Source organism: Lepisosteus platostomus, chromosome 7, assembly GCF_059453375.1.
Source record: "Lepisosteus platostomus isolate fLepPlt1 chromosome 7, fLepPlt1.hap1, whole genome shotgun sequence".
NCBI classification, from domain to species: Eukaryota; Metazoa; Chordata; class Actinopteri; order Semionotiformes; family Lepisosteidae; genus Lepisosteus; species Lepisosteus platostomus.
Window position 1 is genome coordinate 60754421 of NC_142617.1, and position 16043 is coordinate 60770463.

Consider the following 16043-nt stretch of genomic DNA (forward strand, 5'->3'; position numbering starts at 1 on the left):
TATTTAGGAGCATAAAAACTTCACTGAAAAGAAGTCCACTTTATAAATATTAGACCTCACACTTTTCCATGTTTTTTTTTTTTAAGATAAGATCACTTTACTTTATTAGCCATATACACTTTCTTGCATAAGGAATTCGTCTTTTCACATACCCCAGCTTGCTCTCCATGAGACACAGATAGGGAGAGAAGTTTGGGATCAGAGCAAAGGGTCAGCCATTGTACAGCGCCCCTGGAGCAGTTGAGGTTAAGGGCCTTTCTCAAGGGTCCAACGGAGGAGGATTCCTCTGCCAGATATAGGATTTGAACCAGCAACCTTCAGGCCACAGGCACAGACCCTTAGCCACACAGAGCCACCACTCTGCCCCATATTTGAGCAGAACAGTTCTTAATTTCAGTTTTTAAAAAAACACACTGTACACGACTGGACAACCAGCACATGTCAGTGTGCACAGGCTGGAAAAGATGTGCCTACTTTCTTGTTTACAGCTCATGATGTAGACACCTGGGCTTCCACAACACAAAATAATTAACACTATAGTGGGGAAAAACAGTGCATTTTTATTTATAAAAAAATAAAATTTGAAACTAAAGTTCATCATGCACAGAATGGAGCTGCCTGCCGTAGTCGGTCACTTCGCTGTCCATGAATGTCTGCATGTTGCTCATGATCTCCATTTCCGATAACCTGCCATCCCCATTCCGGTCCATCTCCTGGATCAGGTGGAGAGCCTGTTTTTTTTTTTAAAAAAAAATGCATTTAACTGCCATCCAAAACAGCTGTGAAACGACCTTGTTAAAATCATCCCTGCTGATCACAAATGAAATTAGGATTCTAGATGTGCCAAACATTCTGACCATCCCTGAACTGTAATAAAATAATATAAATTCTTATTGAACTAACATTAACAAGCATTCGATACGTGCAATAATAGAAATGCAGAGCAAACTGTTAATCCCTTTAGTCTCCACTCCTATTTTAAACAGGGATGCTGGGTTTAAATTCAGTTAACTGAATTCAGCAACTCCTACACAGTTTATTCTCCATCAACATATCAAGTTAACGGTGTCGTGTTAGTTATGTTGTTACTGTGAAAGTCTTCAATTAACAAAGTGCACTCAGGTCAACCAGACCCTGCACACCATTCTTAGACAATACTAAGAAAATGGAATCAGAGTTTAAAGGACTCATATACACTTTCTAAAATAATACTTAATATTTCATGACATGTATATTCAATTATCCCAGAATTCTTTAAAGATTTGATCACCCTGAATTTACATTCTGGAGAGTAATTTAGATTAATGCAGTTTCCAAACATGTAAACATGTTTCAGCACTAGCTCTTGAAAAAGACTGAAATGAATTACAGAACCTCAACTTGCAAACAGATATAATGATACAGTTGTTCTGAAAAGAATACGTTATCAAAGAAAACATGTGACAAGCTGCCAATCTGCACAGAAAACTGGACTCTAGAAGTGTTTTTTTGTGCTTTTTTCCCTGGAATGTTGGCTCTGCTGCTCAGTGGACTGCACTCATATCACGGTCATACTCCAAGTCTAGGATGTTGTTTTAACAGAGACATTCATGACTTATTATAACTGCTCTGCCAGTTGCAAATTTTAGTAACAACCACCAAATTAAATAAAATACTAAATCTGACGATTGTGACAAGCTAGAGAAATCCTTAACTGTATTTCTGCTGCAAGCATGCATGAATTCTTCAAACATCAAGATCCTAGAGTGTGAGAAGCTGCAGCACTGCAGCAGGAGGTCTTTTATTGAACTGAGAGGGCTGCCTCACCTCCTCCCTTGCTGTGCCGTAACTATTGGGTGCCACCCACAGCAGCTGCTCCTCATAGTTCAGTTTGCCATCGTTGTCCCGGTCGTAGAGGTTCACAAAGCGCAGTTTCTCCTCAATTTCCCACTGCGATTGATTTACTCCATCTTTGATCCAACACACACACAGATCCACAAGACCACAATTAGAACTCCAACACACAGCAAAGGACAGCTGCGGGCTCAAAGTCGCCCGCTTAACTTGGTCTAAAACACTTGTGGTTACCGTCACAGTGAAACAAACCAGAATATCATGAACTTTCATCTCCTTTCTTTACAATTTACTTCTGCTTTCCAGAGGATTTAGTTTGTGGCTTTTGCTCAGTGGGGATATTCTGACTTGAGCCATTGCAGTGCCCTTTTCTGTTCAAGCATGTGAGCCTGCAATAACAGTCCTGACTGGAAAGATGTGCAAGTATCATTTGTAATCCAGCAACATTTGAAAACTTGCATCAAGGATCTGCATGCTTTTGCAAGGCACTGTACCCAGCTGATGGGCAGTAGCTAAACTAGAGCACCTGACATGGAGGAAACTAAGCTTTAAGTTTATGCATAAGGTTATAACTTACCTGGACTTCGAAGATCCCCTAGAAATTCATGCAGACTGATAAACCCATCGTTGTCTCGATCGTATTCATTCAACACGTCCTCGATGGCATACTTCTACAATTGAACAAGTGTCCAAATCAAGCAAATGGATGTGGGCAGTACCTTACAGACATTTCCCCACGAGTCACACATGTTTGGAATTGTATTGTGCGAACGGATACAGAAATACATATTGTATGTAATTAGTATAAACTTACGGACATATGGTCCACTTCTGATGGATGCAAAAAAGCAAGCACCTCTGTTACATTCAAACCGGGTTTCCCATCTGTATTGGCATGATCAAAGCGCTGCTTTTCCTTCAAGTGCAACTAAGGGGACAAAAATCAGACAACATCACATGACTTCCCCAAGCCAAAGCACGAAAAAGTTGAAGAAAAAAACGGAACCTACAAAGTGAAGAGATTTTTCTTCAGAGTTCTCTGGCACCTTATCCTCGTCCATGTCAATGATGCGATCATGTACCAGCAGGGTGTATTCCTTCCAAGATACAGCCCCATCACCATCTTTATCAAATTCCAAGAACTTCTCTGCCACATCTTCTACAGCATATCGTCTATACACCTGCTGTATCCATAAACTGATCTCGCCTGGGGAAGTGGGGAAAAAGGGTCACAATTTGGAGGGGTTTGAAACAGCCATGTGATTTATTTCAATTTATCATGACAAGGGAGACTTCAAAATCAAATGCACCAGCCCACAGATCCATTCAATTTCAGTGACTGCTTAGTTTAGAGAGGGACACATGAGATTATTGTGATCTGGAGCCTAACAAAGCAGACGACTGACACCCTATTGCAAGACACACTCGCACAGGGGCCAGTTTAGAGATGCCAATTATCCTAGACACCATGCAGCCATGGAGAGAATATATGGGTTCACACAAATAATAATGGATGCAGATATTCACTTTTACATGCACGATGCATTGGGAGTGGACCAACCTTCAGTTAGAAAGCCATCCAAATCTGTGTCAATCTTCTTCACAATTACTGCCAGCCTCCGTTTCTGTTCCTCTGGACTGAGCTTCTCGATCTCATCTTGGTCCTCAGGGTTACAAAACAGTGTGAAATGTGAGAAAGCACTTGCAAGGGAAACCCCCCCAAAATGTTGCCACTAGAATTAACCTTGGAATCAAATGCATTGATCCAACAGTGATGTACGAGAACCGCACCAAATATCCATCATATCTAAAAGAAAATGTTAAATAATTCCAAAATAATCCCTGAACGGGATACAAAATGGAGACTCAACCCATTTACCTCATTTCTGAAGAAGATGCTCCCGTCATACTCAGGATCCTCAGCATTGAAGGTGCTGGCCTTGTTTTCAGAGGCGCATGAACAGAGTGCAAACAGTGCCCAAGTCAAGATAATGCGCTTCATCCTCTCTAAGAACTGGAATGTAAGATCTGCAAGATTTGAAAACAAAAACCCCTTATAAGCAAAGCTCAACACTCCCAGGACTTGGGTGCCACCTGGTGGAATTTCAGCACAGGGACAAGTAAGAAGTCGGTCAGTTCAATTGAGGATCCTCAAAACAGATCAAGCGCACGAATATATTTTAACCAATACGTTTAATCTTGAAACTAAACCTATCGCTCAGTTTAAGCGTGTCACTCCTATACCACGCATGCATCGTTAGGCTACTTGTAATCGGTTTAGGCGCAGACTTCAGCATCCTGCAGAGCTGGTCTAAACAAGATCAGCTGTAGTAGGCAGAAAATATTTTCAACATTTAAATGAACCTATGCGCACCTTATAAATGAGAATAAAGTCCAAATTGTCGTGATTCGGAATTTAAAATGGTTTGTGATTCTGGTGCTTTCCATTAAGTCATTAAAATCCAATAGGGCATTCCAAAATCCCCTAGAGGCAGTAAGACTAAAGTCCAACTTGGACATCTACAAATAAAGACAACCAGAGATTGTTACAATCTTCTTAACGTCTGCTTTAGCTCAGGGCATTTACGAAGCTGTGTCGACATTAATCGATTAACGATATTTAAATGTCACCGTTAGTTTGCAAACCTTGCACTAAACGAACTAATCGGTGACAGCCGAAGCCGATGCCACGGTTTGTCTTTGGAAACCGATGGTCTGTTTCCACGAAACTTCAGCGCAGCGGTGGGAGCAAGCTCACAGCCTGTTGTCATTAATGTAGCTAGTCAGGGCTTAGAGATGTCCTAACTTCCCAAGCACACAGAGAACTTCGCCGAGAACACAGCTCCAACGTTCACTGCACAAACCCCTGTACTTGTAGATAGTTACCTTACGTGCCAACGTCTCCCACAGTTGACCATGAACTTGAACAAAAGTACCCAAGCGGACACCCCACTTTTTATGCGCCCGACACCCCTGGCGTCACTTCCGATAAGAAAGAGTCGTTTTCTTTGTTTTCATTGAAATACAACAATGCAATTTTTTTTCTAAGAGCTGTACCTGACGAAGCCAGGAAAAAAAATATTTTCTCCATTTTATTTTTCTAACAGCTGCCTATGGGATTACTGCAGCGATATTTCCCATTTCAACGGTGTAAATAAAACAAAAAGTGGAGTGTTTTTTTTAATATTCAGTTATCGGTGGTAAAATCTTCAACGTTCAATGCTAAAACGATGTTTTATGACTTTTTAAAAATCCGTTTTATATGCTCCATTGCTGATGTATTCGAGATAACGCGAATAATAAATAATTACAGTTTATTTCTAAAGTTCTAACGTTACGGTTCAGTACACTTGATTTCTAATACTGAATGATCCTCTGATCGCTGTGGAATAATTCTTACTCAACCATGTCTAGTTCACATCGATTTAGATTAGTAGGCAAATACTTCTCTCCGAAAAATACCGTCACAGTCGAGAACAGTTTTTGTTTACAATGTTTGTGTTGCTGCGTAAATCAACCAATCAAAATGCATATTACGTAGTACCTCCCTCGGTTACCTGGTTGCCACGGTTCTACCTACCCTAACAGCCTTTGACCTCATTATTCTTATGTCTGATTGGCTGTTTTACGTCTTATACCCGCCCTGTTGTCTAAAGCTTATAAGTCATTGGTTAATCTTTGTGCCTGTCACCGAAGCGTCAGAATCTTTCCTGCTTCTCTTTAGGTTGTCTAGGAGCTGTCAGCTGTGCCTTGTGTAGTTTTTTTTTCTTGCCACTGGTTTGCAGTTCATCACATTAAGGCGCAAATCTTATCGGCGTCCTGTTCAGAAATCACAAAGAAAAGCTTCGTCGCCTGCCCAATGTCTAAGGACTGCCGCAGCGAAGGCAGGCGGCGTGGAGCTGGCCAGCACCGGCTCGGCCCGGCGCTTGATGGCAGGGAGAGAGCGGGGAAGAGAGCGGGCCCAGGCGGGGATGGGAGGGAGAGATCGGGGAGCAACAGCTCGGGATCATCGCATGGAGGAGGCAAAGGCAGGAACACTCCCATCAACCTCGCCCTGAAGGTAAAGCCTCCCGTTGGTTGAGTTTGCAGATATTTGCTTGATCACGTTGATATGACTCGGTATACAGTAGTCTGTGTAATGCTGGCCTCATGCACTGCTTTATTGTTTCCCCCATACGCGTTTTCCCCTTTTAAAGACAAATTAAAAATGTGTGCACCTGCTATGTTTTAGTTAGCAAAGGTAAAGCATGCGTGTTTAAATAAGGGTGATTATATTTGAGCTGTTCAGGAGAGAGGAGACCGGGAGCGACTTTGTGGAGTTGTCCTTTGGATCCTACAGATTTCTGATGATCCCGTATTTTCATCTAGCGGTTTTGTTGCACGGCATCACATCACAAGGCTAACCAGGGTCTGATTCTTTTTGTTTTAAAAAGCGAACCTCCAACTCATTTTCTATACGCCCTTCTCTTCTTGCAAAAGCGTGCACTCGCCTTGCAGTACGAATGTCATGAAGGACTAGAATATGGGAATGACGCCCGCAGGGAGTGAATTCGGGAAACACTAACAATGACCGGGCAGAAGCTCAGGGTTTTAGGTGAAATATTGACAGGCCCCCCTTCCACACAGTAGTAGCAGTTTTCGGGACAGTTGGCGTTGTTGACTGAATAATGAAACAATGTTGAAGTGGAACGCAGCACTGAAGAAAAACATTCACTTAATTTACCACATTTACCACAATGTTGACTTATTTTGTAAAGCAATTCATTGATAAAATGCCTACATGTGTCTTTGAACTTGAATGTTACCTACATTTGAACGTTTTCCTCCTCCCTTTGCGTTCACTTCGCAGAGCAACTGTGATTGGAGGTTGAAGTTGGGCAAAGGCGATGCTGGTAACGTTTTCTCAACAGCAACAGCAAAACCTGACGTCCACGATTAAATGTGTCAGTCTTTCCCACTGCATTTCCGTAGTGTGATTTCCCCTGGCACTGAGACAACCTTTCTGCTGGGAGCTTTCTAAGAGCGCATGAATTACTATCATTCTGAATTGTCATAAGAAAGCCATCGCGTTTTCATAGATTAACACCTACTCTGTGGAAACCTTCAATAGGAAGTACTGTACAAAGTATGAGGGTGACGTTATGCCAAAAATAGTTCATTTGGAAGTTGGATGTTGGTGAGATCAGAAGAAAAAAAAGGTTAAGGCTATCTAGTCGTTAGTTTAGTTATTCTGTTGTAAGCTTTCGGAGTTCGAGATGTTCGGAAGACAGCATGAGCACTGTATTCTATGCAGACCTGGTTTAAAGGATGAAAAACCCTTAACCCTCAAAGTTAAATACCTGGTGTCACGAATGAAACAACTTCAGCTGAATTCCAATTGGACATGAAGGTTGTTTAAGACGAGAAAAATATGTAATCTTCCTGTAACCTACTCCAAGCATGAATTTGAAATAACTTTATTTTCTTTTGCAATACAAAAACCTGATGGTGTTCAACAAGAGTTCAGTGTTTTCACAAGGGTTACATGCCCAGGGGGCCTTGCAGCTGATAAAATGTAGTAGAACATGATTCTGGAATATTCAAATGCTCTGGAAAACATTTTCCAAAAAAGTGACCTAAAATGCCAATCAGCCTAGTTAAGTAATTTGTCTTCCTGCCCAGTGCACTGTTAAATAGCTTTCTCTTATTTGTATTTTAGACAGTAGGTGTAGGTTGGTGAGTGGTCAGAGAGGGTTTTTATATAACCCCACAGATGCTTGCAGAGCTGTTCTGTTTTTTAATTCTTGATTTCTGTTCTGTGTGTGAACCCATATCCGCTTCAGAAGTACAACAGGTTGCACACAGGACGTGGCCGTTTAGCTCATCTACAGTAGATCATACGACGGTTAGCAGATAGTTGATCTAAGGATCTTATCCGTCTGTTTCTTGAAAGACGCCAGGGTATTGACTTCAACCACGGGGTAGGTTGTTCCACACTCCCAACACCTTTTGAGTAAAGACGTGCCTCTTGTTGCAAGTACAGTAGGTGTCCCCTGGTTTGCTTCATTGTTAATTCAGATTCTAAAACTGAATTGGAAAAACTTGAAAGAAGGTTGATGTTTATTAACATTAAAATTAAACGATGTTATGTGCTGAGAAATAAAATGTATCTCAATAGGCCTAAAATCAAAATAGACCTTCTACGTTACTTGTGACCGTGTATCACTTATTTGTGCATCTTTGATGTCCTTGGGCAGAGAATAGTGAGCAATTAGAGCCAGCAGTGTTGTTTCAGGATTTCCTACCCACTTGAAGATTTGCATTTGAAAAAGAGGACCCTTAAGATGTGTACAGAAGAAGCTGTAATTTCACACACAAGAAGAGCTTTATAAGTTTCATCTTGGTTGTAGAACACTCCCTTTCTTTTGTGCAAGTGCACAGCTTCACAAAGAGCCCTTGGAACCCCATAACAATGCCCAGTACAGTCTCATGTGCAGAGGAGCTTTAAAATGCAACAGATGAGAACTGGAATCAAGCTGCAGGGTCAGGTAATGAAGTCTATATTGAAAAGTAGGCATGCACGGCCTTTTCACGGTGTCGCTAAATGCCCTGGAAATAAGATTCCCTGATCCTGTGTTCCCTGACTGTTGCATGTTTACTTCGGATAGATGCTCTTTTATGTGCACTCCTAGATGGAAATCGAGTCCCCGTGTGTGGGGGATCCTTTGGTGTAGCCCACACGATCACACACCACATGCTCAAAGCACAACCCACCAGGGCCCTGAGCACGGCAGCTCCTGCGTTTTTTTTGTTTTGTTTTCCTCTGCCAGCTGGTTGTGATTCATGCATTCCGGTATCAGACTGGCCTCGGAGTCCCTGGCTCACTCCCGCCGGCTTAGACGCGTAGCGTGTGCCTCAAGTGTCACTCGAGCTGGCAGATGAACACTGGGGGCCTCTTCAGCCGCGACCGTCTTACCTTGTGGAGGGGGGCTTCTCCTTGCGGGCCTGACGGGTGCTGATAATGGCTGCCTGCTGCTCTCACGGCTTCTAGCGAGGGGCTGGAAATCGGTGCCCCTGTGCTGTGACAGCAGCTGTAAACACAGGAGGAGCCGCAGAGCAGCGCAGGCCCTGCAAGCTCAGCTCAGCTCAGCACCGCTTTCTCCGAGAGCAGGCAGGGCTGAAGGTCTCCGCGCCTGCTGAGTACCAAGCACTCTACTTTGCGATTGGCGGAAAAGTTGACACAGCTGGACAACTTGCCTGAAGAGCACGCAGTGGGAGTCTATTTTGGTCTGCAGTCAGATGACGATGTCGCCTAGTATGAGCAGCAATGCCATCGAGGGGAAACGGGTTGCCTGAAGTCCGCTGGGCAGAAGCATGTCAGGGCTGGATCCGGAGGAAGAACCCGCATTCTATTCCGTACGTAGCCTTTAATCTGTCTCTGGCATGCCTCCGCGCTCTGGAGTTTTCTAGCCCCTGACCCGATTCCAGGCACCATTCCCGAGATTGTGTCCCGCCTGCTGCTGTCGGCATTGCAGTGTCGCTTTGTCGCGCTGCACGGCGGAGCCGCTCGGCAGACCGGTGACCTTTCTCGAGTGCGCTTTGTCTGGAGAAATGAAAGGGGGCAAGGAGAAGCCATCCACTCCTGTGAGGGTGTTAAAGAGACAGGTGGCAGAGGCCTGCACTTGAGTAAAGGGATTAGGAGGGACTTCCACTAATCCCACGTTGTCACGGTTAATTCTTAGAGCACAACTAGGCTTTGGGCTCTGGAGGGACACAAAACTCCTCAGTTTTTCTTGTCCCATTGATGATTTGCCTAGCGCTGGGCAGGAAGAAGAGTTAGTTAGCTAGGCTGATTTGACTTGAAATACATGCCGTTTTTGGGGAAATCTTTTCATAGCGTCTGCAGCATTTGGATATCCCAGAATCATGTCGTACTATATTTATTCTTTATCCTTTTGTTAGGGTGAATGCTGCCATGTCATTGGTTGCATTGGTTTTGCTTCTTGCTAAGTAGGTCAGTTAATGTATATCAAGCCACTGGACATAAAATCGGAGGAGGCAAGGACAGCCTGCTGTGAATGGACTTCTGAGCTTCCCTGACCTAATAAGATGTAATGAACTTGGTTTTGCTTGAAGCAAGAAAAGGCTGGCATTTGTTAAGCTTTGAAATTCGATTTAAATACTGTATATATGTTTGTGTAAAATGGTGTCGTTGTACGTGACAGCAACTCAGGGAGCTGAAGAAAAAGAATTGCTGCAAAACACTGCATTTTGACAAATGATTGTCATAAATCATGGCAAGTGTTAAATAAAATAACCACAAGAGCAGGTGCCTTTACAGATCACGGTTTACCTGGCTGTGCTCCAGTCTAGGATGACTGGATGATTCAGTTATAAACTGTTGTTTTTGCCTAATTTAATAAGCGTGCCTTCACGAGACATTACTTCAGTGCTCCCTTTGAGGCATCTTGGTGAATAAACAATGATTTGTTCTATCAACAATGATTTGTCAGTACATTACAAGAGAGTGGTTCTTATCTTGTGGGGCATAGAGAAACCATATCTGTGCATTTTGAGATTATGTAGCCACATGCGTTTAAGAAGGTATCACAGGCCGTGGAAAACTTTGGAATCAATGTACAGTATGGCATATATTACTGTACATTTTCATATTTTGAAAACGCTCATGTGGGAAGGTGTGCAAGCGTGTGTTGGCTGTGGAGGAACAAGTAAAAGCTCCACACTGGAAAGTTGAAAGAAGAAACACAATGTTTCAGAGCACTACACACCACAACTCGCTGACCTGAAGAAATCTCAGCAGCTGAAGCGCGTTTCTTTTTTCTGTTGCTCGACCCGATACTTGGAAATTGTCAGATTAAAAAACAGTGAGATCATTAAAAGGAAGTTTCGTGTCAGAGATGAATTATATTGGGCCTGCAGATCGTTACTAATTTCAGATTTAATGTTAGGTGTTTGTACTAGGTCTGGGACACTGGGATTATCTGGGTCATCTCTTTCTAAAACTTGAGTTGGATTCATAAAGTCTCGGGTGTACGATGTAATTTAAGATAAGATAAGATCACTTTATTAGCCATATACAATTTCTTGCATTAGGAATTTGTCTTTTTGCATATCCCAGCTTGCTCTCCGTGAGACACACAGACAGGGAGAGAAGCTTGGGGTCAGAGCGCAGGGGCAGCCATTGTACAGCGCCCCTGGAGCAGTTGGGGTTAAGGGCCTTGCTCAGGGGCCCAACGGAGTAGGATTCCTCTACCGGCTGTGGGCTACCGGCAACCTTCCAGCCACAGGCGCAGATCCGCCCATACATACAGTTGTTAGAAGTTATGGGAATGAATATTAATTAGCTCTCTTTGTTTTATGATGCTGAGTGAGTTGGAATTATATTAAGATCTTGTTTTACATTTATGGGCTTATGCATATTTATATCTACATTATATACTGAAAAAGGTGGAATTGGATGTCTCCACATCCACAATTATTCCACTACCTCCCCTTATAGTGAAACAATAAGAGTTAATTAGTATTCATCACCATAATATAAATAATTCTATCAAAATGGGGGCTGGGAGGGAGAATCATGCTATGAGTGACTTGCACATAGCAAGAAAGCAATATTCATGTTTTTAAAGGACCAGTAGGTGGCGATGCTCCCTCTGCATCAGAGTTTACAGGCTAAATCACAGTATGGTGACGGGAGACACTGTGCTTTGGTATTAAACCAAGGTTCTGACTAAATTAAAAGGCCCTATGGCACTGCTCAAAAGAGCAGGGGTGTTACGCCTAGTGTCCTGGGTAAATTCCACTTTGGGCTTGTACAGTCTGTCCTCCCTCAAGTACTCCCTTAAAGGGGAACTGCATCTCTTTTAATCAATTCGAAAAATTGCAAAAATATTGTTTGGCTGACAGATACTACTTACTTGTTAACTCTGTATGCAGATCACACGGGAATAATTCTACGGTGAAATGCCTGCCGTACAACCTGCAATTATTTGCTCGTGCATGGCATGAACATTAGTCATTACAGTGACTAGTGAGCAGGAACGGCCGCCTCATGTCACAATTCTGGCAATCTCTAACCCTCGCCCGCGCAGACCAACGGTTAGTGAAAACATGGCAACCATACATGACTTTCACAAAGTTCACGAGTTTGTGTTCAATTTGTTTCTGAGATTTAATAACTGGTCTGAGAAATTGTGACGACAGTTCCTCTTTAACAAGTAATTTGTCTCTTCTGCAGTGTTGTGTAGCGAGGCTCCTGGTGCAGATTAGCTGTTGTCTGTTGCTCAGATGGCTACTGCATCTAACTGCAAGTTTGTTGAAGTGGGTCCCCTCCTAAGAAGCAGTCTCAAATTCTTCAGGATGAAAAATATTATTAAATCACATTGTCCCGTGGTATTCACTGTTTTCCTTCTTAATGCAGGAACATGATTCTTGGGTGGTGTACAAGAAGTTTAGCTATTTTGGTTTTAAGATTACTGTTAATCAGAATCTGTGTTTTGTAGAGCAGAAAGCAGCTTTTTCAGTTTATGGACATGTAGTGAGGAACACCTGCCTTTCAGCTGTGAGGCGGCTGTTTAAACAGTCATTGTTCTCCAGTCAGGTGATCAGGCAAAGCCAGAGCTCAGCAGCGTTTGTCTAGGCAACAGAACAAGGTGGTGAGAGAAACCGCTTCGCTGGTGCTCGCCAACAGCCGAGTCAAGTCCTCTTCGGCAGTGAATCAAGGGTTTGTGTTGAGCATCCTGATACAGACTTGATACTCCAGCTGATGAGCACCACAGACCACTCGAATGGGAGGCTCAGTTGTGGTGGCTGGGCCAGGAGTGTCTAAGTGCTATAGAACTGCACTTGAGCAGATTGCAGGCAATCCCACTGCACAGTGCAACATTGGTCTAATCCTGGGACCTCACCTTCTGCCCATTTGTCGAAACCCACACAGTCATGCTGCTCATAACAGTGGCCTTACCTGCCAGACATGACCCTCATCGCACACTTGTGGGATAAGCTGGGTTGACGTGACATCTGTGTTTCAGAGACCAGTGAGCAGGTGCATGCTTGTCTAGGCTCTATGAGAGAAATAGGGCAGCATGCTATCTTTCCAAAGAATAATTGAGACAGCATCTACCCTGAACAGAGCATGTGGTACAGATGTACTTTTACAGTGGACCACCTGTTCATCGGTCCTGCTAAAGATAAATGTTATTTGCAGTAATGAATTTACCTATCATATCTGTTCATTGAAATGTTAATGCACATCCTACAAAAAAGGTTGGAATTTTCAAAGCGTGTGCCAAAATGAATGAAGGAATGCAAATCGGACTATAGGCAATCTAGAATCCCAGGGCATTTCTCTAAAAGAGTAGGGGTGTAACCCTGGCGTCCTGGCCAAATTTCCCATTGGCCCTTACCGGTCATGGCCTCTTAGTAATCCCCCTCTATGAATTGGCTTCATCACTCTGCTCTCCTCCCCACTGAGAGCTGATGTATGGTGAGCATTCTGGCGCACTATGGCTGCTACCGCATCATCCAGGTGGGGCTGCACACTGGTGGTGGTGGAGGGGAGTCCCCATTACCTGTAAAGTGCTTTGAGTGGAGTGTCCAGAAAAGAGCTATATGAGTGTAAGCAATTATTATTATTAGAATGAAATTTGTGTTGGCACTTTACTTGATATTCCTAATGTGCACTCCAGGGGGAGCCAAAGTTCTGCATATCCCACTGAACCGAGCAGAGAGCTGAGCAATGTGTAGCTGGCCACACTGAATGAAATGTTTTGATAATGAGCTGTATAGATGCCCGTGTGAAAGTTAAATTAAATAACAGGATACACCAATCAGTAGAATTCCCTAGGTCTGTCTCCTCCTGGGAGAGGAAACCCCTCACATATGTGATGTTAATTGAAAGCTAATAAGAAAACCTGGAGCAACCTCATGTGTTTACCTCTGTACTGCTTTTCTTTTTTTACTCAGCTGCCTGGACCTTAATTAATTCAGTCACATGACCATGTAACATCTGTTTTGATTTCCTTGATCCTCTTGACTTGCATAGATTTGTGTTATTTTGTAATTTTCATTGAACATATACTTTCTGCCAAACAGCTGTTATTTTCATCCTTATTCTGACTCTGCATTATTGTCTGTATCCCCAAATCAAACCCGTGCTTTATGCGTCTTCACCTTATAAAATCCTCAACCTTAAGTCAGGTAGTCGATCCTCAGCCAAGAGTGTTAAGCCAAAGCTTCTTATGTCTAAAATTCCCCAATACATTTTCTTGTTGGGTGTTGTTTTCATGAGGAATGACAGTACTGTCATGCTTAATGCATTTTAAGTGCCTTCTGTAATGGCATCCTCTCTTTCCAGGCTTCCTTCCAGCGCTCCAACAGCCATGACAAGGTGAGGAAGATTGTGGCAGAGGAAGGCCGCACCGCACGCAACCTGATTGCCTGGAGCGTGCCTCTGGAGAACAAGGAGGACGATGGTGAGTGGTTTTGTCCTGTCCCGTCCGGAGGTAGTCAAGCACTGGACTTTCAAAGTCCATATCTCAGAAGTCAGTTCCGATTCTGGTGTGAATTAGTAAGGGATTGGAAATGAGAGGAAAAAAAAACAAAGCTTTGGAATTGAATTGTAACTGGCATTTTTAGTGAATGGATCAACCTGGTTGTACTTGTTTTTAAAAAATCCAAGAAGTTGTTTTCCTGTTGTAGCCTGGCTCAGTAGTCAGTGCACCTGTTCAAAATTCAGACGATCACTGGAGCAGGCGATTTGGGATCGTGTGATTGACCCTGCACTGGGCGAGGAATTGCGTAGCGGAATGACAACCACTTTTCTTGCTTTTTGAGTCAGCTCATAGGCGCGGTTGTCTGTAAGTGCCATGATGTTGGGGAAAGATGTCAAGTGGTTTGCAGTGGTTTGAACAGTTGTGATCTTTGTCTGCACGCATGGCTTTCTTTTTGAAGCAATACGTGCTACTGGTCATCTCGGCAGTTTTTTTCTCTTGTGTTTCTTGGATTTGTACATGCACATCATATTGTGGTTAGTCTTTCTTTGTTGCTGTATTGCTGTAAGGCAATAATAAAAACAAGAATGTCCCTTATATTTTAAGACAAAATGACCAAATTTCCATACACTGAAGGTAGAGCTGGAATTGGAATGATGAAGTTAAAAGGGACCTGAAAATATGCGTGACTGGAATTATAATTGCGCAGATTGATCATGAAGAATCGGAATCGAGTCCGAGTTTCAACTGGAGTGGTTCGTCTTTGATTCGAGGGAGTTGAATCCGAGTTCAAATGATGGAACTGACTGCAACTCTGACAGTCGCAAGTGAAGCATTTGGGCTTTTCCATTCCTTCCTATAGTGCCCCTTCTGCCATTCGCTCCAAAATAATCTGATGCTTGGATTATCAAGGACTTGTCAGCAGATCTGGAATCGTACATGGTTAAAGAGAGGGAACTGAAATTGGGGGCAGCCATCGGCTAAGGGCAGTCCCGGGAAAGGGCTTACTGCCGGTCAGGTTACACCATCAGATAGTGCAAAATCAATACATACGAAGGGGTGGGATAGTGGTCGAAAGAATCGGTGTTCTTTGTACTGCATGAACACCGGTAAATGGGGATGGGGGGCTTGTCATCAGTAAATTCAGCAGCATTAAGGTCTTGCATCTTCAAGCGATAAACAGGCTTTGTATTGAAGGGTAATGTGTTTGAGATGTCTGGTTACTGTGCAAGTGAGTCCCCTGCTTCCATAGGGATAAGAGATGACCCTTCAAAGGGAGGGCCTGTTTTACTGCAGAAAGCCCTCCTGTCCTGAAAGAGCCGCTGTGTTTTCTCTCGGCAGACAAGCACAGTCTGGCTTTCTTCCTCCTGCTTTATTGGAGCTGCTGCCTGAAACAGTGGCAGGGACAGGCTTGATTGTTATGTAATGAACATCAGTTGTGATTCGCCGGCCTTTCAAAACGAATTTAATGGGCAATTGAAATGGTAGCTGGACACTTTCCATAATTGAAAACGTGTTCTCATTTGGTCATCTGTCACCCTTGCTCATAACATAACTTTTGACTCCTTTCTGTAGTATCCTGAGGTCTGCATCTGGTTTGAGGTGGAAAGTGTTTGACATTTTTGTTTTTTAATGGGGGGGAAAAAAAATAACTTTGAGGCTTTGTGCCTTTCAGTGTCAGCGGTTCATTCTGCTCTAGGACATGTGTTTTACTTTAAG

General features: G+C 43.2%; 2 protein-coding genes across 15 annotated transcripts in view; one reads left to right on the plus strand and one right to left on the minus strand.

Moving 5' to 3' along the window:
- Positions 1–540: 540 nt before the first annotated feature.
- rcn2 (reticulocalbin 2) lies at positions 541–8918 on the minus strand. 10 transcript variants are annotated; one of them, XM_088641552.1, is made up of 8 exons: positions 8789–8918; positions 3713–3861; positions 3395–3497; positions 2844–3040; positions 2648–2761; positions 2411–2504; positions 1807–1949; positions 541–731 (listed from the first exon to the last, which is right to left on the minus strand). In XM_088641552.1, exons 2-8 carry the CDS (start codon positions 3833–3835, stop codon positions 588–590), a joined length of 918 nt encoding a protein of 305 aa, XP_088497678.1. In that variant the 5' UTR covers positions 3836–3861; positions 8789–8918; the 3' UTR covers positions 541–587. The 10 variants fall into 10 exon arrangements, with proteins under 10 accessions (XP_088497678.1, XP_088497680.1, XP_088497674.1 ...); XM_088641554.1 differs by lacking the exon at positions 8789–8918 and adding an exon at positions 5296–5389; XM_088641548.1 differs by lacking the exon at positions 8789–8918 and adding an exon at positions 4891–5332 and having other exon boundaries at positions 2880–3040.
- The window catches only part of scaper (S-phase cyclin A-associated protein in the ER), a 129627-nt gene continuing 119077 nt past the window's right edge, over positions 5494–16043 (plus strand). For 3 of the 5 annotated variants that reach the window (XM_088641541.1, XM_088641543.1, XM_088641545.1), the window contains exons 1-2: positions 5495–5893; positions 14189–14306. In XM_088641541.1, coding sequence (XP_088497667.1) covers positions 5693–5893; positions 14189–14306 — 319 coding nt within the window. In that variant the 5' untranslated portion in view covers positions 5495–5692. Of the gene's footprint in view, positions 5894–9044; positions 9229–14188; positions 14307–16043 lie in introns of those variants that run through there. The other 2 variants (XM_088641542.1, XM_088641544.1) reach the window with 2 other exon arrangements.

Coding starts and splice junctions, on each gene's coding strand:
- rcn2 (XM_088641547.1), bottom strand. CDS start 4,924: ATGGAGAAAATATTTTTTTTCCTGGCTTCGTCAG. Junction 2,762..2,843: donor AAGAAAAATCTCTTCACTTT/GTAGGTTCCGTT, acceptor TTGTCCCCTTAG/TTGCACTTGAAGGAAAAGCA. Junction 732..1,806: donor ACGGCACAGCAAGGGAGGAG/GTGAGGCAGCCC, acceptor AAAAAAAAACAG/GCTCTCCACCTGATCCAGGA.